General features: G+C 43.8%; 1 protein-coding gene across 2 annotated transcripts in view; it reads left to right on the top strand.

The window, feature by feature from the left end:
• Positions 1-21,203, top strand: part of LOC147461662 (flagellar radial spoke protein 4-like) — a 61,869-nt gene extending 40,666 nt beyond the window's left edge. The window contains exon 6 of one of the 2 annotated variants that reach the window (XM_086509149.1): positions 20,319-21,203. In XM_086509149.1, the coding sequence (XP_086365275.1) occupies positions 20,319-20,918 (600 nt within the window). In that variant the 3' untranslated portion in view covers positions 20,919-21,203. The remainder of the gene's footprint in view (positions 1-20,318) is intronic. The other variant, XM_086509150.1, reaches the window with a different exon arrangement.
• The last annotated feature ends 4,496 nt before the right edge of the window (positions 21,204-25,699 follow it).

Raw genomic sequence — 25,699 nt, 5'->3', positions numbered from 1 at the left:
AGGAGAATCTAGGCGAAAGCCTGAGTGTCACATGAGATTATCAGAGCTGAGATGAGTCCACCACCGGTTGTAGTGGAGGCTCTTGCTAGATCAATGTCTTTCACTCATAGCACATGGGAGCTCCCATGTGACAGATATGCACGACTAGTGCTTGAGTCATCCCGACAATTGGGCAGCGAGGGTGATACTTCATGTTGCTTGGCACATATATCATCTTTGTTTGAGTTAAATGGATTTAGCATGAACATGCTGCCCCCTTTTCAGTATACCTTGGATGCACCATCCCTCACCCTCAAACATTTAGAGATTAGCAAGATCATTAGACATGATATCATTCAACTTGACACGTGGAGGACTTGGCTATCTCCGTCACATGAGTTGGGGACGAAGATGGCTTATTAGCGAGACCATCTTTTGTGCATGACAAATGATGGGCTTATCTCACGTCCAAGGTATATGGACACCCACCTATCTCATGGCATTAGATGTGTTACTGTTTAGCTACGCACCTCATCTCACTAGTTGGAGATAGAGACTGGCCGATACTGAGGTATACCCCCAAAGGAGAGATTATGCCAGGTTTGCCAGAGAGAGCCAGAGATAGAGGAGCATTATATCTGCAAGTGCACAATATACTACGAGATCCCCAGGCGTTTTCATTGCCTATTCAGAGAGGGCTGTGGCCCCTTATTCCTTATCATGCACTACTATGATCAGAGGTGCCTAGGTCTCTTCTTACTGGAGATCTTAGACTCAGAGAGACTACCTACACATAGAGGATCCATACAAAGGTGTTAGAATTAGTGTCCTATGTTGGCACATAAGCCAAGCTGATCTCTCCTGCTGAGAGCCTCTCCTTGACATAGTGGTAATGCACCTGAATGTGCTTTGTGCGAGCATGAAAAACTGGGTTCCTCGCAACTGCCAATGCGCTCTGACTGTCAGTTTAGTGTTGGCAGTGTCCTGTCCAACACCCAAATCAGCCATAAGGCGTCTGAGCCATACACACTCAACCGTAGCTGTGAAGGCTGCCCTGTACTCAGCCTCACAACTGGAAGTGGCCACAATAGGTTGTTGCTTGCTCAACCATGAGATACATGAACTGCCGAACATGAAACAAAAACCACTTGTGGATACTCGTGTGTCAAAACAATCAGCCCAATCTGAGTCCGAAAAAGCATGTAAATCTGGCGGCAATGATCCCCCCTTGGGATAAAACAAGCCAAGATGTAAAGTGCCACTCAAGCAGCGAAAAATCATCTTGACAGCTTGCCAATGCTTAGACCTTGGGCTATGCATAAATCTGTTGACTTGTGAGACTGCAAATTGAATATCCGGCCTTGTGTTGCATACATAAATGAGGCAGCCAATGACAATTTGGTAAAGAGTGACATCGACAGGACCACCAGCATCATGAAGACTCAATTTGAAACCTGTTTCCATGGGAGTGGCAATAGGTTTGCAATCCTCAAGTCCAAACTTACAGCAATGTCTCTATGTAACTTTTCTGACACAAGGCAATACCTGTAAGGTGCGGCGGAAGTGAATGTTGAACTTTGCTCAAGATGAGCGCTCCAAACTGTGCTCAAGGTTCCTTTTATTTACGGAAGGAAGAGCCTTCCGTTCCTTTAGTGAGAGAGTGCAATGGACACAAACAAAGTGGATAGAAATTGTGAATGAAGGTGCTGAGACTGAGAGATAGAGAGAAGAATACGACATTCGAATGTTGTCAAAACCCTCCTCCGAAGGCCCCACTCTCTATGGCGGGAGCGGTCTACTTATGATTGCAAAAATCTCTACAATGCTTGGACTTGCCGACGATGTTGACGACGACGAGACGGGCTGAAAACTGAACTCTCTAAGGGCTGAAATCTGCAAATCTTTATCTGCTGAATTCTGACTCTATGTCGGTGACGATGTCGATGACGACGATGCGACGACGACGTGCTGAAATCTGCGTTGTTTCCGGGCTGAAACTGCAAACTTCGCTGGATCTAACCGTGCGGCGAGGATCTGCTGCGGGAAGCTGAGATTTGCGAGGTTTGGGGGTTCTACTGCGGAGTCTAATTGCTGAAAACTGAAAACGCTGGTGTGTCTTGATGTTCCGTTGCAGTGAATCTGCTAAATGCCGGGGTTGATCTGCAAACCAAAAACGTTAGGGCTGATTTGGAGTCTTCTGCAAAAACGCTAACCTCCAGTTGTTGCAAATTGCTAACGCTAGGCCTCTGTGGTGTCTTGCTGTGGCCGGGCTGGTCTGCAATGCAAAACGCTGGGGCTGCTCTGCAATGGAGAAAACGCTTGCTGTTCTTGGCTGAAAACGCTAAGTCTCCTGCTGGGGGGGGGGAGGGGGGGTTTCCTTGCTGAGAAGGTGCACTGTTGGATGTCAGGTCCCTGCTGCCTCTTCTGCCAGAAAGTGCTAGCGCTAGGTTTTCTTATATACTTCCTTGCAAAATTGCCCTACCTAGTTTCCAACAAAAGTCACTTAAAAATAACAAGTGAAAAATGTCAAAAATAGGGAAAATAGGTTCTGTGCACTGGAAAATACTCCTAATGGATTCTGATGGTAATGTGATGTGTGCAACCAGAGGATATGCATCTAATCTAAGTGTCTGGACATGCACGGTCTGCGAACAGACTCACAAAAGTGCCAGATCACTTCCTATTCTAAACTGACTTGATTGAACTGAACCTTGGTCATCTTGTAGCTTGACCACGGACACATAGGGTTGGATGTGTCATGTGACATCCTCTCCTTTTCAAAGTGAGATACTGGTACCGAACTGTATGGCATCGAGGGAGATCGCCAACAACTGCCGGAATCCTGGCAAGGACTCTTCGTCGGCCCACTCGATGTGTGGGTCATGCGATACTTGAACTTCTTAAAGGCCGCGCCGTAAGCGACAGTCTTCTGTGGCTCCTTCGATCCTTCATCTTTGTCCATAGTCATGTGTCTACCTTGTTCAAGAATCTTTGAGGCTGAAAATTCCTGAAACCACTTCCAACACAAGAACATGAACATACCCATTCCATGTAAAGTGGCTGGAAAAATTCTAGTCTTTTGAACCAATGCAGATGAACAAAGTGACGAAGTGCCAAACAGTCCATCAAACACATGCAAACAATGGGGTCGAATCTTGAGTTTTTGATCTAAATCAATCAACTGTGGCAAATCACAATGGAAATGCCGATGCTTGAAGCTCAATCCTTGTCCTGCTCTTTCTATGACTGTGTCGAGCCAAGGAAGAGACATGGAATGTGACTTCCTTGAATGCATACTTTTCAGCTTTTCATGAGAAATCCGCATACATCTGTGCTCATTCATGAGTGAATCGTGTTCAATGTACAATATGGCGTGCTTATGAAAAGGGATCTCATAAAGACGCTGACTAAAATACAGGAAACAACCACGAATGAAACACTCAAACAATGCGTGTTGAATCATCATTCGAACACATAATACTTCCTGAGAGGGTTCTTTGGACCTTGACTCGAGAGCCAAGATCGGTTCTTCGTGTTTGATCGAATCTTCCTGTGGGGGTTCTGTGGACCTCGACTCGAGAGCCAAGATCGGTTCTTCATGATTGATCGAATCTGCAATGAGGTTATATTCACTAAAGACAGTATCAACTAACACATCATCCTTGTGAACAATCACATCATCTTCATGCAAATCATCACGCTTGTGAGAAATCACATCTTTATCATGCAAATCAACATGCTTATCATTGTCATTCAAATCATCATACTAGTCATTGTCATCTAAATCATCATGCTCATCATTATCATTCAAATCATCATGCTTATCATCATGCAAATTCCGTGTGTCATGCTTTGGAAAAGAAGAGACGGAGAGAGTCTCCTTCTCCTGATTCTGTTCAAACGGCGCCTGCAGAATTGAAAAGAGTCGCAAGAACTCTTTCATGTGTTGGTCGCTCGTCTTTTTGTACTTTGTTTTCTCGATCAAATTCTGCTTGTCTTTCTTTGGCTTCCAAGCGTGCTTGCTCGTGCTCACGCTCTATGGTTGCCACTCTTTCTTCGTATTCACGATCTATGGCTGCCTCCTTTCTTCGTAGGCCTTTCTTTCTGGTTTTCTTTCTTCGCGTTCTAACTTTCTTTCCATAAACAATTGCTTCAACTCCTCCATAGGAGTTAGTGCAATCCTTGTCGTAGATGGGGAAGGTCGGAAAAACCTCCTGGTGGGGAAATTTCTTCTTCGCCTCTCTCATGCTCATCACCTCCAAGCGAAGTATCCATTTCTCTTCGAGTGATGACCATCCATTGAAGTCGTGGGTTCTTAAGTTCACAAGGAACTTGGGTTCTTGTGGGTCTTGGGTTCTTGAGGTTCTTGAGTTCTTGAGGTTCTTGAGGGTCTTGAGGTTCTTGAGTTCTTCTTTAGCTTGCAATCTGTGTTCGAGAAGGATCTTCTCTTCACCCAAGTTCTGCTCTTTTCCGTGGGCGCACCCCTTGGCAGCCTTGCGCTCACACCAAGGTTGCTTTTTCCCACCTCACGTCGATTGGCCGGCCGGTAAGTGCACGGTCCGCTCTCAATGAGTGAAAAGAGGCACAAGGGGAGGCTGGACAAGCCCTTCTTTCTTAAGATTCCTGTCACTCTTCAAAAACACGATCAGGAATCGACACGCCCAAGAAATCTTGGGTTACGTGCGACCTCAACGAGCAAAAAAAATTCTGTGGAAATATTCAATACTCATGAGGAAATTCCGAACTGTGTTAGAATTGTGCACAAGGATGAGCAAGCACTTGAATGAAGATGGGTTTAGAGGAAACTTCGAGGAAAAATGGATGCTTTCTGAGAAAGCAGGTTGCTTTTTGGGAAAGCATACGCTTTTCCGTTAAGAGGTCTATGTCTGCATTACGTCTGTGCATGTGGTTGCATCCAGGGACGCCTCCGCAAGACTATAAGAAAAGGCTAGTGTTACCTCTTGGGGATACTCTGCAACAGTTTCCTCTCACACAGAGAGCCTCCTCTCTCAACTCTCAGTTAGCCACGTTCTCTCTCTTCTCATGTTTTCTTGCCCAGAGCTCTTGTGAGAGAAGCACAAAGCCTACACAGCTTGCGGCGAAGGTGCAGGGCAGACCATAGAGCTTGTGTGCATCCCTGCGGGGAGTAGACACACTTAGACAAGCGTAGTTGTTAGGAGCAGCGGAAGTGTTTAAGGATTTAGTTTGGATCTAGTACTCTACACAAACACAAGGTTACTTTACTTCACTTGAAAAGAGAAACTGAACTAAACACAATGTGTGTGTGTGTGTGTGAGAGAGAGAGAGAGAGAGAGAGAGAGAGAGAGAGAGAGAGAGAGCATGTCGGGTCCCAACCACTCTCAAGGGCCCCCTTGCTCTATTGCTAGAGCAAGTACTTGCTTCATGTCTTGCACAAAAATGCTGATACAATGATGCTTAATGATGAGATGTTGATGGAAACTTGATGCAGATGCTTGGTATTGCTGAGATACTGAAGGGTTCTGCGGTAGGTGCTAATGGGTACTTGACGTAGATGCTTGGTACTTCGAGTACTTTGGTATTGTTGGTGCTTGGTACTTTGGGTACGGCGACGCTACGGGCTGAATATTGAAAACGCTTGGGGCTGAATGCGGAATCTGATGGTTGAAGCGCTAATCTGTTGCGGTGCTAGGGGCTGATGCTGAATATGAAGAACGCTGGAGAGACGGGGTTGAAAATGCTGGTTGTGGTGAGAAAGCTCTAGTCTTGCTGAGTGCTGCAGGTACTTTTGGTGCTCGGTACTGCGGTCCTGACTTGCCTAGGAAGAGACTCCTAGGTTCACTCATATACCCTCCACAAACCGGGTCGAGCAGCTTTCTGGCTGAACTCCACGATCATGAAAAACAATGCATAAAGGCACTTAATAATTGACTTAAGAGACTTAAGGGGTTGTTCACGCCTACATGCCTACTGACTGTACTGTGCAAGAGAGGGTACGCAACTATGACCAGCCTTGACATGCACGTCCTGCTAGAGGTTCACAAAGTGCCAGGCTAGGTTCTATGCTAGACTAAGACCAACGCTAGACTGTAGCAGAAGCTTGTCCACGTGGCGTAAGTGCAGTGCGCACGTGACAACAGTATCGGCTGCCCGCACAAAATTTCAGCATTCCAACTAATTCTAGAGGCACTTTTCAGCCAAGAAGCACCTTCTACGGGAGTAGATGACAACAAAAACTTCTCCCGTGCAGAAAATTCCAGTAAGCAGAAATAGCCATTCGCGCCTACAGGTAAGATGATTTCAGCCAGTAGGCTTATGAAATCATGCATCTCTATGCACCAAAAAAGTATGTGGGACATGAATAGTGTGTAACAGACTTGGACACTCCCAAGTCAAGAATCTACCGCGACAGCACAAATAACCACTTCAAAACAGTTCACAGTTCACAATTGATTCGACACTGGCTCGGCGGAGTTCCGTGCCTAGAGATATTGGCCCCAAAGACTGGCGCCCCTTTCGGTATTTCTTTTTTTATTTAATCTATGTTCAAAGTACAAGAGTGCGGGTAGGCTCTCACATTCAGACTCTGCGTCCAGATGCTCTGAGTTATGAGGCCCTGCCTGCTTATTTAAAAGTACAAGGGATGCCTGCTGCACCGGTTCTGCTGCACCATTTTGGGAGTGTGTCTGTGTGTGTTAGGGTTTTCCACGTCACCAGTTTGTGACATACGCCCCTCTTGAAAGCATTGTAATCGCCTTCGATTACGCCTGCAAAACAAATAGAAGCCATAAACTATCTTAGCAGACACTGAGTGTTAGTACCTACGCACTAGGAACACACATCTAGCACATGTACCAATCGACAATCACATCACACGACATCACAGGACATCACTAGACATCACAGGACATCACATGACATTCAACATTCAATCGGATCTTAGACCATGATTTATCGGCAACGAGTTAGCACTTGCATCTAGATCCACTCAGGACCTCATAGGTGCCGATTGACTAACCCCTATTGCAACCATGTCTATTCGAGATCATTTAGACCAAAATGCTGTAGTCATTTCGTCTATCAATTCGTGCACTTAAAAACAAGTCAAGAACAAATTAGTTTCATATTCCGGAATTCCATTTCATAAAGTCATATAGCAGAATACTGTCAGCTCTCAGTATCCCTGAAGCTCAAAGAGACATCAGTGACTCTAGTATTCAAGATTCGAGGCATCTGTTGACATAGGAGCGGAGTAACTCCCCTCGCGTGCATTTATTGCACCAGATCTGCGGCCAAGCTGAACTCTAGGTTCCATTTGGAATAGACTATGCTAAACCAAAAGCTTCAAGGTAAAGTTTCACAATCTGAGGAGTATCTGCTAGGTCCTCCTCCTCCATCCACTTCGCATCCAATGCAGAATAGTCCTTGAATTTAACCAAGAACTGCCTTCTGACTTTACCCTTATTCTTTCTGTCCTTATGTGCCAAAATCTGTTCAGGAACAAGGATCTCCTCGTCTTCCTCCACTTCGGTTTGCTCATCGGGCTCCCCATCTTCGGGCACATCACCTTTTAAAGGTTTCAAGAGACTCACATGAAATGCATTGTGAATCCTCCAAGTGTCAGGCAGTTTCAGTCGGAAGGAGACATCATTGATCTTTTCGGAGATCTGGAAAGGTCCGTAGTATCTCATACTAAGCTTTGGAAAAAGCCTCTCCTTTCCCTTTTTCTTTCTCAGGCGTGCCTTCTTGAAACGTAAGAGCACCCGATCATCCTCGTTCAATTTCAAATCGCGACGATGGCGATCCGCTGCCTTTTTCTCTCTTTCTTGAGATTTTTGCAATGCCTCGCGGACCTTGGCAAAAGCCGTGTCCAAGTCGCGCGTGTACTCATCTCCTTCAAAAATCTAATCTTTCGTGCTTAGGAAGGGTGGAACCTTCGCAACACCTTCAATAATCTCAAATGAGGCCTTCCCTGTCGAAGAGTGTATCGTGTTGTTGTAGGCAAATTCCACCAAAGGTACTACTTTTCCCATTGAGTCTTCTTATCCGAGATATAAGACTTCAATAAATCGAAAACCATTGAATTAGAAATCTCAGATTGCCTGTCAGTCTGCGGGTGGAAAGATGACGAGAACTGCAACCGCGTGCCAATGTTCTCCCAAATTGCCTTTCAAAACAAACTCGTAAATTTGGGGTCCCTGTTGGAGACAATCGTCTCAGGCATGCCATGTAACCTGAAAATCTGGGCCACAAACAGTCTCGCTAAGTGATTCGGCTTGACTGTTTTTTTCATTGGAAGACCCATAAAAGGTGGACAATGGCATTCGGTCATAACCTTTTCCCTCAACGGCTGTGTAACGCACAACATGGTTTTCCTCATCAAGTAGCCATCCCGAATGGAATATCCCGCTACTGTCTCCCCATCCCGTATCCGTGTGAAAATGTCTGCAAAATCCGTATCCGTGGCATACTGATCGACCATATCCTTGAAGATTCTATGGTGAATCGTGGAAATAGCCAGATGTAACAGACTTGGACACTCCAAGTCAAGAATCTAACGCGACAACAGCAAATAACCAATTCAAAACAGTTCACAGTTCACAATTGATTCAACACTGGCCCGGCGGAGTTCCGTGCCTAGAGATATTGGCCCCAAAGACTGGCGCCCCTTTCGCTATTTCTCTTTGTATTAATCTGAGTTCAAAGTACAAGAGTGTGGGCAGGCGCTCACACTCAGACTCTGCGTCCAGATGCTCTGAGTTGTGAGAGGCCTGCTCACATAGTTAAAGTTACAAGGGATTCCAAGAGCAGAGCCCCAAAAACTAAAAATCAAAAGCTCAAAAGCTTTGTAAAAATAAAGCAAGAGTTTCTCTTTCTCTCTCTCTCTCTCTCTCTCTCTCTCTCTCTCTCTCGCTTAATAAAGCAAAGAGGCTTTCTCTCTCTCAAATTGCGTGGAAAAAGCAATGCCCAAAAACTGCGCCAGAACTGCTTTCCGAAAATTTTGCCGCAAATCCCGAAGGCATCCGTACAGCTGCCACGTGTCAGCCTGCCACGTCAGCAAATCAGTTAGGGTTTCCCACCAAATTAGGGTTTCTGATTTTCTGCAGTTAGGGTTAGGGTTTCAGCAAATTAGGGTTAGGGTTTCTAGCAGAGGGTGTGTGTGTATAGTGGGCAGGCACGTCATCACTTTGTGACATACCCCCTCTTGAAAAGCATTGTAATCGCTCTCGATTACGCTTGCAAAACAGACAGAGGCCATAAACTGTCTTAGCAGACACTGACTGTTAGTAGCGATGCACTAGGAACACACACCTAGCACATGTACCAATCGATAGTCACATCACACGACATCACTCGACATCACAGGACATCACATGACATTCAACATTCATTCGGATCTTAGACCATGATTTATCGGCAATGTAGCTAGCAATCGCATCTAGATCCAGTCGGGACCTCATAGATGTCCGATTGACTAACCCCTATTGCAACCATGTCTATTTGAGATCAATTAGACCAAAATGCTGCAGTCATTTCGTCTACCAGTTCCTGCACTTAAAAATAAGTCAAGAACAAATCAGTTTCATATTTAGGAATTCCATTTTATAAACTCATACAGCAGAATATTGTTAGCTCTTAGTATCCTTGAAGCTCAAAGAGACATCAATGACTCTAGTATTCTAAAATCAAGGCATCTGTTGACAAAGGAGCGGAGTAACTCCCCTCTTGTGCATCCCACTGCACCAGATTTGCGGCCAAGCTGAATTCTGGGTTCCATTTGGAATAGACTAAGCTAAACCAAAAGCTTCAAGGTAAAGGTTCACAATCTGAGGAGTATTTGCTAGGTCCTCCTCCTGCATCCACTTTGCATCCAATGCAGGATAGTTCTTGAATTTAACCAAGAACCGCCTTCTTACTGTACCCTTATTCTTTGTGTCCTTATGTGCCAAAATCTATTCAGGAACAAGGATCTCCTCGTTTTCTTCCACTTGAGGTTGCTCATCGGGCTCCCCATCTTCGAGCACATCACCTTTGAAAGGTTTCAAGAGACTTACATAAAATGCATTGTGAATCCTCCACGTGTCAGGCAGTTTCAGTCGGAAGGAGACATCATTGATCTTTTCGGAGATTTGGAAAGGTTCGTAGTATCGCATACTAAGCTTTGGAAAAAACCTCTCCTTTCCCTTCTTCTTTCTCAGGTGTGCATTCTCAAAACGTAAGAGCACCCAATCATCCTCCTTCAATTTCAAATCGCGACGATGGCGATCCGCTGCCTTTTTCTCGTTCTTGAGATTTTTGCAAAGCCTCGCGGACTTTGGCAAAAGCCGTATCTAAGTCGCGCGTGTTTTCATCCGCTTCAAAAATCTTATCTTTTGTGCTTAGGAAGGGTGGAACCTTCGCATCACCTTCAACAATCTCAAATGGCGCCTTCCCCGTCGAAGAGTGTATCGTGTTATTGTAGGCAAATTCCAGCAAAGGTAGATACTTTTCCCATTGAGTGTTCTGATCAAAGATATAAGACTTCAATAAATCTAAAACCACTGAATTGGCAATCTCAGATTGCCCGTTAGTTTGCGTGTGGAAAGATGACGAGAACTGCAACCGCGTGCCAATGTTCTCCCAAATTGCCTTCCAAAACAAACTCGTAAATCTGGGGTCCCTGTCGGAGACAATCGTCTCAAGCATGCCATGTAATCTGAAAATCTGGGCCACAAACAGTCTATCCCGGCTTGACTGTTTTCTTCACTGGAATGAAATGAGCCTACTTGCTAAATCTGTCAATAACAATCTAGATACCATCGTGACCACTCTGTGTTCTCGGGAGATAAAAAATGAAGTCCATTGCAATACTTTCCCAAGGGCGGGTGGGTATGGGCAAAGACTGTAACAATCCCTGTGCTTTATGCCTGTCAAACTTGACCTTCTGGCATACCAAGCACCTGCGCACAAACTCTTCCACATCGTTTTTGAGTCTCGGCCAAAAGAAGTATCTCTCTACCCCTTTCATGGTGGTAGCAATGCCGCAGTGACCCATAAAAGGTGGACAGTGGCATTCAGTCATAACCTTTTCCCTCAACGGCTGTGTAATGCACAACATGGTTCTCCTCATCAAGTAGCCATCCTGAATGGAATATCCCGCTACTTTCTCCCCATCCCGTATCCGTGTGTCTGCAAAATCCAAATCTATTGCGTACTCGTCGACCATATCCTTGAAGCTCCTATCATGTATCACGGAAATAGCCAGAACCAACGGCTTCCCAGACAAAGCATCTGCCACCACATTCTTCTGTCCCTGAACATGGACGATCTGGAAGTGAAACTGTGACAAGATGTTCGCCCACCACGTCTGCTTTTCCAATAGCTGCTTCTGTGACAAGAAGTAGCGTAAACTCTGATGATCTGTAAAGACAGTAAAATCCGCTCCGAGTAGGTAATGCTGCCACTGAATAAGAGCATGGATAACTGCCAAAATCTCTCTCTCATAAATCTGTACTGTCATTTCCGGCCTTGAGAACAATCGGCTCTCGTAAGCAATGACATGGCCTTCTTGCATTAAGACTGCACCCGCACCCAGACTATGACCACAAGCATCACAATATACATCAAACGACTTCTGCAAATCCGGCAAAGTCAAAACTGGTCCCGTAGTCAATTTCTCTTTCAAAGTCTGAAATGCAGTCACCTCTGCGGGTCCCCACGAGAAAAGGACTCCTTTCTGTGTCAAGATATGCAAAGGGGAAGCAACCTCTGCAAACTTTCGAATGAACCGCATGTAGTACTAACACAATCCCAAGAAGCTTCTAACTTCATGGACATTCTTCAAATCAGGCCAATCACGGATAGTCTCTATCTTGGCCGGATCCATTTGCACTCTTGCTACTGACACAATGTGTCCAAAAAAGTGTAATCTCTGGTAGGAAAAATTCACTTTTCTTCGCATTAATCACTAACTTGTGATCTTGTAATGCCTGAAAGACCTGAAGCAGATGATCTCTTTGTTCTGCGTCATTCTCGGAGAAAACAATGATATCGTCAAAGAAAGTGCCAACAAATAGCCTGCACTCTCGAAAAATCCTGTCCATCATCCCGTTAAATGTCGCAGGAGCATTGGTTAGGCCAAAGGCATCTCCAAAAACTCAAATAACCTAAAAGTCGTCCGAAAGGCTGTTTTGTAGAAGTCTCTCGGCACGATTCAGATCTGATGATATTTACTCTTCAAATCAATCTTGCTAAAACACGAGGATCCTTGTAATCTGTCGAGTATATCATCGATCCTAGGAATCAAAAATCTGTTGTTGATGGTGATTTTGTTGAGAGCTCTATAATCGATGTACATTCTCCAAGATCTGTCTTTCTTCAAAACCAACTAACACTGGAGAGCAATATGGTGAAGTACTAGGCTGGACAAGACCCTTTTCCAAGAGGTCTTTCACTTGGTTCATAATCTCTTCGTTCTGTGCTCGGCTAACGCGGTAAGGTGGCCGGTTCGGTGGCATGCTTCTAGATATCAGATCAATGGTATGATCTTCAGGACGAGCAGGTGGTAACTCGCCTGGCAGGCCGTCTGAGAAGCAATCGGTATGAGTGTGGAGGAAAATCTTGGCGTTCTTTTGTTCAGGTCAAAACATATTCGATCTTCATCCATCGTTCAGTTCTCTCCCAAAAAAAAGTGAGTAAAGAAACTGAAATTCATCAAGTACAATCTCTGAGCCATTCATCTGTCAAAGTCGCATTCTTGGCCCGGTAGTCAACCACGGCGTTGTTGTTGTGGTACCAACGGATTTCGAGTAGAACGTCACAACCTTCCAAGGCAAATACGTAAAACTCCTCGTGCCCTAAACACCCCTGTCATTGCAAACGAAGTTTGCCAATGCTCGGTGTAATGGCAACATCCCTTCCGGGTGCCACTCGAACTCGCCTGTGGCCTCAGCCTGTCGGGCGTAATTCCAAAACAAGCCGCCAATTTAAGAAGTTGGCCTTGGCTCCCTCAAAAGAGCTTTCTAATCTTTCCCTTTGCCCTAAAAGCGGCAAAGTTTGTACTTTCATTCATTTAATTTGGTTCGGGTGCCACACAATGTGGTACCAATCCTGCTTGTTATCTGCCTTTTCTGCCACGTCCCTCAGCTGCTTTATAACTTTCTGGCCTTTCTTCATCCTGTTCATTCGGTGCCTGGTTAGGGCACTTCGCGGAGATATGTCCAGTTTCCCCCGCATCCAAAGCACTTCCCCTCCCTGATGAAGCGAGCTCGCTCCTGAGCAGTAAGCTTGGGTCATGCATCTTTCTTTTCTAGGTTGCTCTTCCTCTTTCTACTTTCATTTGTCGAAGTCTGTTCGGCTCTTTGTGTCATGACCTCATCGGTGGGGTAGGTCAAACTGCCAGAGTGAATGTCAAAACCCCGTTTCGCATGACTCATCAACTCTTGAATAGAAGATGACTTTTGTTCCAAGCAGTGATAAGCAGTGATCTTGGATCTTTGTAGGTAGACCCAAGGTAAACCGCTCAATCTGTTCCTTGAACGAGATCTTCTTACATGAAGAGGCGGGTAGAAAAGAGCTCCAGAATCTCTCGCAATAAACGTCCACTGTATCCTTCTTGGTCATCCGAAGATGGTTCCAAGCAGTTCGTATATCCCGTTCATACTTTTGAGTCAGCCAAGAAGAAATAAAAAGCCTCTTGGATTTCAGCCATTTAACTGTCGCAATCTTGCTTAATAGAAGCGTGGACCACCAAGTTCGAGCATTCCTCTTAAAGTAAGAGGCAGCTCTCCGAATCTTACAGTGCTCTGAGTAACGACCTCCTGCGAAAGCAATGTCAAACTGCTGTACAAAAGAGAGAGCCTTCGAAGCATCTCTATATCCAGAAAACGTGTCAAATTTAATTGACTGTCCACTTTCCCTAAACTCTCGGACTTTCTTGCTTTTGTCTTCGAGAAAGTCATACTGGTTGGCTTTGTAAAAGTTCTTCTTCTTTGCATAAAACTTGCTCTCATTAGAGTCTGAACTGTCTGTACACGAGTCCTCTGTAGAACTTTCACTCATGGGGCGAGATTTAGACTTCTTTGTCTTTTTCTTGCCCTTTCCGAAGCGTTGCTTCTTGCTTCGCTTTTTGCCTTTTCGGTCTTCTTTGCTCGAGTCAGATGAGCTAGAAGAACTATCGGAAGAAGAAGAAGAAGAAGAACTGGGTACTCCTTCAAATCGAACACGCTTCTTCTGCTTTCTTGCTTTTTCAAAAGTAGACTAACGACCCAAATAACCTGGGAAGTCAGTGCCTTTCTTCTGCTTTTTGCCGTGCTTTTAAGCTTTGTTTTGCGTGTCAAAAAGCTGTGCAATTCGCGCATCAACCACCTCTTCTAATTCCTTCTCTGAATACTTCTTGTGAGCAGAAGGTTTCTTGAGAGCAGGTTTTGGGGGTGGTGTTGTGGTTTTTTGCCACTGCGCGTGCACCTCCTGGAAAGAAGTCTTGCTCATATATTTTGCAAATTTTGGGTCCTTCGCAAAATTGAGCATCATCTTTGTTGCATCGCCGATCAATTGACGACGCTCCATCTCTCGACGCTCTGCCTGAGTAGGCTGAGGCGGGCCATACTTCTTGCCGGAATCTTCGTTGTGATCCCTTCCCACATCTCCGGATGCAGAGGGAGTCGACTGATCTTTGCTTGAAGCCATAGGTGCCGCGGAAAAAAAATTAGGATCGGATTTTCCGTAGAAGAGAAATCGGCCGTGCTCTGATACCACTATAACAGACTTGGACACTCCAAGTTAAGAATCTACCGTGACAACACCAAATAACCAATTCAAAACAGTTCACAGTTCACAATTGATTCAACACTGGCCCGACGGAGTTTCGTGCCTAGAGATATTGACCCCATAGACCGGCGCCCCTTTCGGTATTTCTTTTCGTATTAATTTGAGTTCAAAGTACAAGAGTGCGGGCAGGCGCTCATACTCAAACTTTGCATCAAGATGCTTTGAGTTGTGAGAGGCGTGCTCACATATTTAAAGTTACAAGGGATGCCAAAAGCAGAGCCCCAAAAGCTGAAAATCAAAAGCTCAAAAGCTTTGTAAAAATAAAGCAGAAGTTTCTCTTTCTCTCTCTCTCTCTCTCTTGCTAAAATAAAGCAAAGAGGCTTTCTCCCTCTCTCTCTCTCTTGCTTAATAAAGCAAAGAGGCTTTCTCTCTCTCTCTCAAATTGCGTGGAAAAAGCAATGCCCAAAAACTGCCGCAAGAACTGCTTTTCGGAAATTCCGCCCAAAATCACGGAGGCATCCGTACAGCTGCCACGTGTCAGCCCGCCACGACGCACGTCAGAAAATCAGTTAGGGTTTCCCAGCAAATCAGGGTTTTTGATTTTCTGCAGTTAGGGTTAGGGTTTCAGCAAATTAGGGTTAGGGTTTTCAGCAATTAGGGCTTCCAGTAGAGGGTGTGTGTGTAAAGCAGGCAGCACGTCATCACTTTGTGACACCAGAACCAACGGCTTCCGAGACAAAGCATCTACCACCAAATTCTTCTGTCCCTACACATGGACAATGTGGAACTGAAACTGTGACAAGATGTTTGCCCACCGCATCTGCTTCTTTGATAGCTGCTTCTGTGACAAGAAGTAGCGTAAACTCTGATGGTCTGTAAAAACAGTAAAATCCGCTTCGAGTAGGTAGTGCCGCCACTGAGTAAGAGCATGGATAACTGCCAAAATCTCTTTCTCATAAATTTGTGCTGTCAATTCCTGCCTTGAGAACAATCGGCTCTCGTAAGCAATGACATGGCCTTCTTGCATTAAGACCGCACCCAGACTACGATCACAAGCATCACAATATACTTCAAATGACTTCTGCAAGTCCCGCAAAGTCAAAACAGGTCCCGTAGTCAATTTTTCTTTCAAAGTTTGAAAAGCAGTCACCTTTGTGGGTCCCCACGAGAAAGGGACTCCTTTCTGAGTCAAGATATGCAAAGGGGAAGCAACCTGTGCAAACTTTCGAATGAACCGCCTGTAGTACGAACACAATCCCAAGAAGCTTCTAACTTCATGGACATTCTTCAAATCAAGCCAATCACAGATAGTCTCTATCTTGGCCGGATCCATTTGCATTCCTGCCGCTAACACAATGTGTCCAAAAAAGTGTATCTCTGGTAGGAAAAATCCCCTTTTCTTCGCATTAATCACTAACTTGTGATCTCGTAATGCCTGAAAGACCTGAAGCAGATGATCTCTATGTTCTACCTCATTCTCGGAGAAAACAATGATATTGTCAAAGAAAGTGCCAACAAATAGCTTGTACTCTTGAAAAATCCTGTCCATCATCCGGTTAAATGTCGCAGGAGCATTGGTTAGGCCAAAGGCATCACCAAAAACTCAAATAACCTAAAAGTCGTTCGAAAGGCTGTTTTGTAGACGTCTCCCGGCGCGATTCGGATCTGATGATATTTACTCTTCAAATCAATCCTGCTAAAACACGAGGATCCCTGTAATCTGTCGAGTATATCATCGATTCTAGGAATCGGAAATCTGTTCTTGATGGTGATTTTGTTGAGAGCTCTATAATCGATGCACATTCTCCAAGGTCCGTCTTTCTTCAAAACCAACAACACAGGAGAGCAGTACGATGAAGTCATTCGATTGGGAGTAATCTCGAGAGGCGCCGCCAATTCCAGTGAAATGAAGTTGGCCTTTGCTCCTCCATCAAAGTTCTGTACCCTCGTCCATCGTGCCGGGATCGGTACCCACGCAATCTGGAACCAGTCCTGTTTTCATCTTGCCTTTTCGTCCACGGTCCTCAGTTGCTCTCGAACTCTCAAGCCTTTCGTCTTCCTCGTTGTTCTGTTCTTTCTATGCCTTTTTAGGGCACTTCGCGGAGATATGTCCAGTTTTCCCGCATCCAAAGCACTTCCCTTCCCTGATGTAGCGAGCTCTCTCTTGAGCAGTGAGTTTGGGTCGTGCATCTTTCTTTTCTGGGTTGGTCTTCCTCTTTCTACTTTCATTTGTCGAAGTCTATTCGACTCTTTGTGTCATGATCTCATCGGTGGGGTAGGTCAAATTGCCAGAGTGAATAGCAAAACCTTGTTTCGCATGACTCATTAACTCCTGAATGGAAGTTGACTTTTGTTCCAAGCACAGATCTCTGATCACTGTAGGAAGACCCAAGGTAAACCGCTCAATCTGTTCTTTGAACGAGGTCTTCTTAAGTGAATAGGGGGGTAGAAAAGAGCTCCGAATCTCTCGCAATAAGCGTTTGCTGTATCCTTCTTGGTCATTCGAAGATGGTTTCAGCAGTTCGTATATCGCGTTCATACTCTCGAGTCAGCCAAGAAGAAATAAAAAGCCTCTTGAATTTCAGCCATTTAACTGGCGCAGTCTTGTTTAATAGAAGTGTGGACCACCAAGTTCGAGCATTCCCCTTAAAATAAGAGGCAGCTCTCCGAATCTTAGAGTGCTCTGAGTAACGCCCTCCCGCAAAAGCGATGTCAAATTGTTGTACAAAAGACAAAGCCTTCGAAGCATCTCTATATCCAAAAAACGTGTCAAATTTAATTGACTGTCCACCTTCCTTAAACTCTCGGACTTTCTTGCTTTTGTCTTCCAGAAAGTCATACTGATTGGCTTTATAAAAATTCTTCTTCTTTGCATAAAAGTTGCTGTCATCAAAGTCCGAACTGTCTGTAGATGAATCCTATGTAGGACTATCACTCACGGGGCGAGATTTTGACTTCTTTGCCTTTTTCTTGCCCTTTCTGAAGCGTTGCTTCTTGCTTCGCTTTTTGCCTTTTCTATCTTCTTCGCTCGAGTCAAATGAGCTAGAAGAACTGTCAGAAGAAGAAGAAGAAGAAGAAGAAGAAGAAGAAGAAGAACTGGGTATTCCTTCAGATCGAACACGCTTTTGTTTCTTTGCCTTTTCAAACGTAGACTGGCGACCCAAATAACCCGGGAAGTCAGTGCCTTTTTTCTGCTTTTTGTCGTGCTTTTTAACTTTGTTTTGCGCGCCAAAAAGCTGTGCAGTTCATGCATCAACCACCTCTTCTAATTCTTTCTCTGTATACTTCCTGGGAGTAGGAGGTTTCTTGTGAGCGGGTTTGGGGGTTGGTTTTGTGGTCTTCTGCCACTGCGTGTGCACCTCATCGAAAGAGGTCTCGCTCATATATTTTGCAAATTTTGGATCCTTCGCAAAATTGAGCATCATCTTTGTTGTGTCGCCGATCAATCTTGACGCTTCATCTCTCGACGCTCCGCCGGAGTAGGCCGAGGCGGGCCATACTCGCGTGAATCTTCGTTGTGATCCCTTCCTGCATCTCCGGATGCAGAGGGAGTCGACTGATCCTTGCTTGAAGCCATAGGTGCCGCGGAAAAAAAATTAGGGATCGGATTTCCCGTAGAAGAGAAATCGGCCTTGCTCTGATACCACTGTAATAGACTTGGACACTCCAAGTCAAGAATCTACCACGACAACACAAATAACCACTTCAAAACAGTTCACAGTTCACAATCGATTCGACACTGGCCTGCCGGCGGAGTTCCGTGCCTAGATATATTGGCCCCAAAGATTGGCGCCCCTTTCGGTATTTCTTTTTTTATTAATCTGAGTTCAAAGTACAAGAGTGCGGGTAGGCGCTCACATTCAGACAATGCGTCCAGATGCTCTGAGTTATGAGGCCCTGCCTGCTTATTTAAAAGTACAAAGGATGCCAAAAGTAGAGCCCCAAAAGCTGGTCAAATCAAAAGCTTTTAAAAATAAGGTAAAAGCTTTCTCTCTGTATCTCCTTGCGTAAATAAAGCAGTTCAAAAGCTGCCCAAATCTACTATAAAAAGCACCGCCATCTGCGTCGGAAATCACGCCGTGATTTGCGGGCTGCCACGTCAGCAGACTGGACGGAATTGCCACGTCAGCAGAATTTCCACGTTTCACGTGGCTGCCCTGTTGCACCGGTTCTGCTGCCCCATTTAGGGAGTGTGTCTGTGTGTGTTAGGGTTTGCCACGTCACCGGTTTGTGACACAATGTCACAAATTACTGACATGTCAAGTGACTGAAGAACGGAGCCGACTTGCAGATCCTGGCCGAGGGGCCTAAATTCTAGAAAAAGCAGCACATAAGAAGTTTTACCAACTTGCGAAGTCTTGCCGAGTGGCCTATTTTTTAAAAACGAGTTCCCACCAACTTACGGGATGTCACAAACGGCTGACGTGTCAAGCCACTAAAGAATGGAGCCAACCTGCAAATCCCGGTTGAGGGGCCTAAACCCTAAAAAGAAGCAACAGAAGAAGTAAAAGTTCCACCAACTTTTGGGACCCCGTCCGAAGGGGCCTAGAGGACCTAAAGGCATTAAAATAATGCAGGACCACATGCACACACTCACTTGCGTAAAGGCTGATGACATGGCAAAGCTGTACGGAATCCCAGATTTCACGCTGACATGCTGACGTGGCAGCTCTACGGATTATCGTGATTTCCGTTGACAATGCCACATGGCAGTTGTACGGATTTTCGCAAAATGCATTGCTTGCTTTTGGGTGCCAGCTTTTGAGCCAGTTGCTTTTGAGTTTAAGGCTTTTCATGTATTTGTTGTTCATGGCCAAGGGCCTTCAAATTATGTGTAGAGGGCTCATTCTATGGCACGCTTCAGTATGAAGTTGCAGAGGGTGGAGTACCGGCATTGTATTGAGTTCAAGCAATATAAAGAAATACCAAAAGGGGCGCCAAGGTTTGGGGCCAGTGCTCGCTTGGGGTGGAATTTCGCCACTTCCCGTCTCGTGTTGTTTCTCTTTCAGTTCAGTTGTTATTGAAGTGATGTCTCTCTCCCTCTCAAGGCACACATCGACGAAGATATTGGGATGAGAAAGAGTTACAAAAGCTTATGACCATGAGTTTTTTCATTTCTATCTAGTTAGAGGTTAAGTTAGGATGATAAATTTCATATTTGTACATTTTATGATGAGATATCATCATCAGCTATACCTTGATTGGTCTCATGGGCCACCTTGGCCTTTAAGAGATGTTAATAAACATTTCTTTCTCCTCTCTCTCTCTCTCTCTCTCTCTCTCTCTCTCTCTCGCTGCAGACTGAGTGAGAATCGTCCAGGAACAGAATTTTGTACTTTTATGGAAAGGATCTTGAGTTCTGTCCCTATATTGTTTGCAGATTTTTGCCGTTAACCATCTGCAACCTGAGAATTTTACATGGTTTTGTTCTGAAAACTTTGTCCTCTCTTCCTCTGTTTATTCTCTTAATTTTAAGTTCTCGTTTGTTTTGAGCTTTTTCATGTCAATGTATGTTGTTATGTATGTAGGTATATACTTGATAACCATGTGCACGTGCAAATGGAGCTTCTTTTCTTGTATAAATTCATGATTTGGCTTTACATTTCTTGTAGGCAGAAGAGCCCGAGGAAGGAGAGGAACCGAGTGGCAATATTGAGAAAAATGAGGAGTGGACAATGCCATCAAGTGATGAGCTTGGAAAGTTGGAGGGATGGGTGCATCAAAACCCTCATATCAAAAAGCAAGGGAGATGTGCACTGTATGTTCCAGAGCCGGCATCAGATGGTGAGAGTGAAGAGGAGGCTGAAGAAGAGACTCCAAAAGCTGAAGACAAAGAAGAACCTGAGCATAGCCCAGAAATGCTGAGCTCGGTTGAGAATGATGAGGATTTAAGTACAAGCTCGAGATCATGGTCGATTTCATTCAGCTCCAGTCTTAGAAACTTGAAGCATCAAGTTGTTTGCTTGAGATCGCTGCTGTGGCCAGGAGCTTACACGGTCGCTACCAAGGATGGATATAGCAATATATACATTGGATGGGCGGTGAAAAATAGTCCATTCCAACCACCACTCCCACCTGAGGTGCAGAAAGAGTACGAGGGAGAGCTGGTTGAGTCTTTGGAGCTACCTCCAATTCCAGAGCCTCAGGTACATGAAGAGCCAAGTGAGAGTGAGGCAGAGCACGGCGACCCCGAGGAAGAAGAGGAAGAGTAATTTCTGCTTTCTTTGACCTAATCTCTCTCTGTGGGCAGAAAGGCGAGTCTCATTCATGTTGTTTGCCTCATACAATCCTGAAAGTATGCGCAATCTTGGATGTATAAATTTCATGAGTTAAGGTTACAAAGAGTTGCTTGCCTCATTGAAGATGCCATAGTGAATGTGTTAATCTCTAGTTTGTGACCAAAATGTGTGACAGGTTTTGATATTGAGAGGTCCATCAGCCATGTTCACTTATTTACAATGTTCTACCTTGATTATGAACAAAATTTCCTTTGCCAATGCTTTGTTCTCGACGTGTGTACGTGTTTTCGCAAAAGACAACTCAACTGCTCAAAAATGGGTTGCAACTGTCTAATGGGTGGAAGAAGGCAACTCAAGGCGGTCACTTTTCATAATGTGTATCATATCACGTGAGTTAATCAAGGAGGATTATTTATAGTGACAAATGTATACATTAGAGGGGGGTGGAGGTTTTTTTTGACTAGGCCCATATTGTAAGTACAACACATATGTCAAAGGGGGGTGGTTTTTAAAATAGGCTCATATCATAAATATAACATGTTGGGGTATTATTAATAAACTCTTGAACGCAAGTGATACATGAATATTTTAATGAGGGAATTGAGTGGGTTCCAAAGTGGATTGTACAAATAGAGACAAAAGAACAAAGCATTGAATGAAATCATCAAGTTTTACAATGTTGATGTTAGTTAAAGGCAAAGCTGTATGACAAGCTTTTGGATGGTGAAGTATACAATCTTGTCGAGTTGTTGTGGTTGGAGGCATAGTGGTAGGTTCTCTCTCATGGAGAGCCCTTAGTCATGTATCATCCTCTCTTATGTTTTTCATCTATCACATTCTGAATATGCAATGATGGATTATCTTGTTCACAACCCTTTTTGCCTATGATTGATCAATGCACTTCCTTCAGCTAATAACGGCTGGTAATGCTTGTTACTATGTTTTTCCCTGCCTTGAAACGTCTCTTGGAGCATGATGCTAACCGATATTAATTATCATAACATCCCAAGAAGATTGGATAAACAAAGCCAGAGCTCATAGATCTTCCATATGCTCAAGAAGTTCACATGCTCATATCTCACTAGCTATTGTAGATTATTTGAAGATTGCGCCGGATAAAATGGAAAAGGATAAAGAGTCTTACCTTCATTGTAATTAATTTTAGCATGGAGATGTCTTCAACCTTCTCATTAGTATGAGCACCTTCTTAGATATTGATTATTGAGTGTATAGTCCACCGTCACACGGTTGGCATGGCCCTTGTTGTAGATAAGAAGCTTTTTGTCTCCATGCACAAATTAGATTGGATTGTTTGAGTGCTCTCAACGATTTGTTGTGCATGTGTCATCTTTTGGAACGTTGATGGGCTCGGAGTAGGTGTGATCAACATTGATTGTGGATGGAAGCTATTGATTGGAAGAGAGCTCTAGATATACTTCTAGAGTTTTCACAAGATGGTGAGTGTCAAAGGGAACTAAGTGTGATTCCTCATCAAAGGGGCACGAGTTTAAGTCTCATTCTCATGTGATACTGATGACAAAAATAAAAGGTATTGACAATACAAAGATAACAATTTCTATTATCTCAACATGCTTTTGAAATATTTTATTGTGGTTGGAGCCAATTTTTCTTTTAATCCTAGTATTTGCGCCGTGTTTACGGCTACCTTTTTACATAATCCATATTACTTTCTATGTATGGGTTTGCCTTCTCTCTCCCTCAAATGATTCTCTCCCTACATCATCCATATTACTTTCTATGTACGGGTTTGCCTTTTCTCTCCCTCAAATGATTCTCTCCCTACATCATCCATATTACTTTCTATGTACGGGTTTGCCTTCTCTCTCCCTCAAATGATTCTTTAAGGTACTAATTCCAACTTGCTAAAGTCTTTGCCAACTTTGAAGCACTTTTTTTAGTTAGTGTCAGTTGTTTTTGCAAGTTTTGGAAGTTATGGTAAGCCCTCTTGCTTGTTTCTAAGTGCTTGCTAAGAGTTGATGTCATTTGCTGCTTCTACCAAGGATGATAGATTGCAATCCATGATTTCTGGAAGTTTGCATCTAAACTTGAACCATACATTCCCTATGCTATGTGGGTCATTTTTGTACTAATTTCCATGGGTTTGGGGCACCTCTAATTTGTGGACATTTCCAAAATACCCCTCAATTTTCAAAAATTCCCATACTACCCCCAATATTTTGTCATAAATTCCCAAAAGGCCCTTAAATTATCAAAATTTCCCAAATATCCCGGGTTGTGAGATTAAATATCTCCAAAGATTAAAAAAAATGTAACTTTTCATAAGAAGAATGGTTGTCTTTAAATACAAGATGCTAAAACTAGATTTTGAGTTGGTATGTAGGCTTTGGAGATGAATTGCTTCATTATATTAAGACATAATTGCCTTTTTTGCCAACTAATTTGTGACAAAGTACATGCTAAGCACTCAAAAACTGTCAAAGAAGAATAAAGGTTAGAAAATATTGAAGAATCCAACCAAAATAAATACAAGGGTATATTTTGGGAATTTTTGAAGTTTGAGCGGAATTTCCGGGGTAGTTTGGTAATTTTCCCTAAAAAGAAGTTCAAATTGAATTTGTTTGCCACTATGTTGGCTTGAGTTGAATATGAGGACTAAGCCTTTGACTCGATCCAGTGTTCGGGAAAATCATTTTTCCGAACCATCAAATTTCCTTTCCTTGAGTTTGCCAAGAGGAAATTTTAAAAAACTAGGGGTATTTTACAGGTTTTTACACTATTTTTCTCTATTTTGGGGGCGGAATTTCTCCTTTTTTCCTTGCTCTCAACCGGCTTTTTTGAAATTGGAAACGACAGGGTATTATGCTGAGACACATTTTTCCCAAACACTGACTCGATCACTTCAAGCAATCTAGTCGATTGGTGGCATGAAAGAAACCTTCATTATGATCTTCCAATAAACATTATTGGATGCCAATAGAAATGCCTTCTTCTACTCGTAAGGATTAAAGGGGAAGAAATGAACAAAAACCATTATCAATTGTACGAAAGCATTGTAGATGGAGCACATGGCCGAATTATGTAATGTGTTAAGAAGGTCACGAACTCAAAACTCCTTGTAAGCTTTTTAAAGAAATCTAGAAAGGCTAGCAATTGAATAAAAGGGTAAAGATCCTAACCTACTTTTGAAGATCCTAACCTACTCGAAAAAGATCTTCACAAAAGCTCCAAGGGCGGCCCCGGTGCCGGGGGCGGGGTTGGTTTTTGTACAGCTATTGAAAACATACATACATAAGGGGAATTTTAGTTGAATTAGTAAAAATTTTGATTCATAAGTGATTCTTTTATTATAAAAAGTGCTATATAAGGTGGTTTCTTAAAATTAAAAAATCTTTACGTAGGGATTTTTAACAATATCCCTTCAACGTTTGTTGGAAAGGGGGAACGAGAAACACACCTAGAACACACATTGCTACCTCTCTATAGTCCAAGATACACACTACACCCCAATCCACTAGCAAACTCACACTGAATTGCACAATTTCTCCCACCTGATGCATAATTACTCATAATTAGACAATCCAACACTCCCAAACCATCCAAATCCCATTTTGCTCTCTCAAATTCTCACGAATTCTCTCCTTCTGCACACACACGATCAACAGGCGGTATACACACACCTAGTGCTTTGCACAAACCCAAGAAAAATGGAGCAATGTATAGAGGCGACACAAACGAATGGGGCAATTGATGGCTATGGCAAGCCTTTTAGCATTAATTATGAACATACAACAAGTGAGCAATATGCTCTACTAGAATCAGTTCCTCTTGCTCCAAAAAAGACCCTCCTTATGTTCCTTCCAAGCTTTCTCTTAGCTGTGAAGGGGGAATTCTCTTATCTTCATTGTCAAAGAAGAGGGGAGCTTGAATATGTATGAAGCCTCCCATCTCCCTCTCTCCCTCTCTCCCTTGAACTCTCTTCCAAAAAAAACACCAAAATATCCCTCGTCTTCCTCCTTGCTTAGCTCTATCCTATAGCTCTATCCTACTCGTCCAAAAGATCCCTCTAAAAATTATTATTTTTTCTTTTTTTTATCCCCCCCCCCCTCCCCCCCCCCCCCCCCCCCCCCACCTTCCACCCCCAACTTGGGTTCTTCACCATCACTTTTTATGCACACTTCACATTGCATGCAAGCCTTTTCCCACCACTCAAGCATTTGTCTCTTACTGAACTCAAAAGGTGGGGCCCTTGGGTGCCCGGGACGGAAACCGTCCCAATTAAGCAAACCAATGGGAGTGATACATCAACATTATGCCACTAACAATGGTCACAATTGGCAACAACACCACCCAACACCACCACCATATAGAATAGCAACGCCCCTTGCGAGAAAGGCAAAATGGACACCATAGCGGAGAGAATCTCTCTCTCTCTCTCTCTCGATCTCTCTCGATACTTACAACTTATCCCCATTACTAGATATATAGTGTAAACTCATGGCCTCCAACTTCACATGTGGGTCCATTCCACCCTCCACGTGGCACCTTATGATGCACTGCCCTCTTTGAAACCACCAAAAGAAAATGGGATTACCTCCATTCTTTGATTTTTAGCCAACTTCAATTGATTGAAGTGTTCGGCTGCTAGGATCACTTGGCCATAACCCCAACGCAAAGTGATCATAAGCAATTTTTCCATGTCCATGAGTGAGCTTTTTGCCAAGGATACATGAAGCCTCACAACTCCATTGAATCATCTGGGAGCTATTTTTGTT

This window comes from Adiantum capillus-veneris, chromosome 3, assembly GCF_014529385.1.
Source record: "Adiantum capillus-veneris isolate H3 chromosome 3, ASM1452938v2, whole genome shotgun sequence".
Taxonomy (NCBI): domain Eukaryota; kingdom Viridiplantae; phylum Streptophyta; class Polypodiopsida; order Polypodiales; family Pteridaceae; genus Adiantum; species Adiantum capillus-veneris.
The sequence above is the reverse complement of the archived record's forward strand: the minus strand, read 5'-3'. Positions and strand labels throughout refer to the sequence as shown.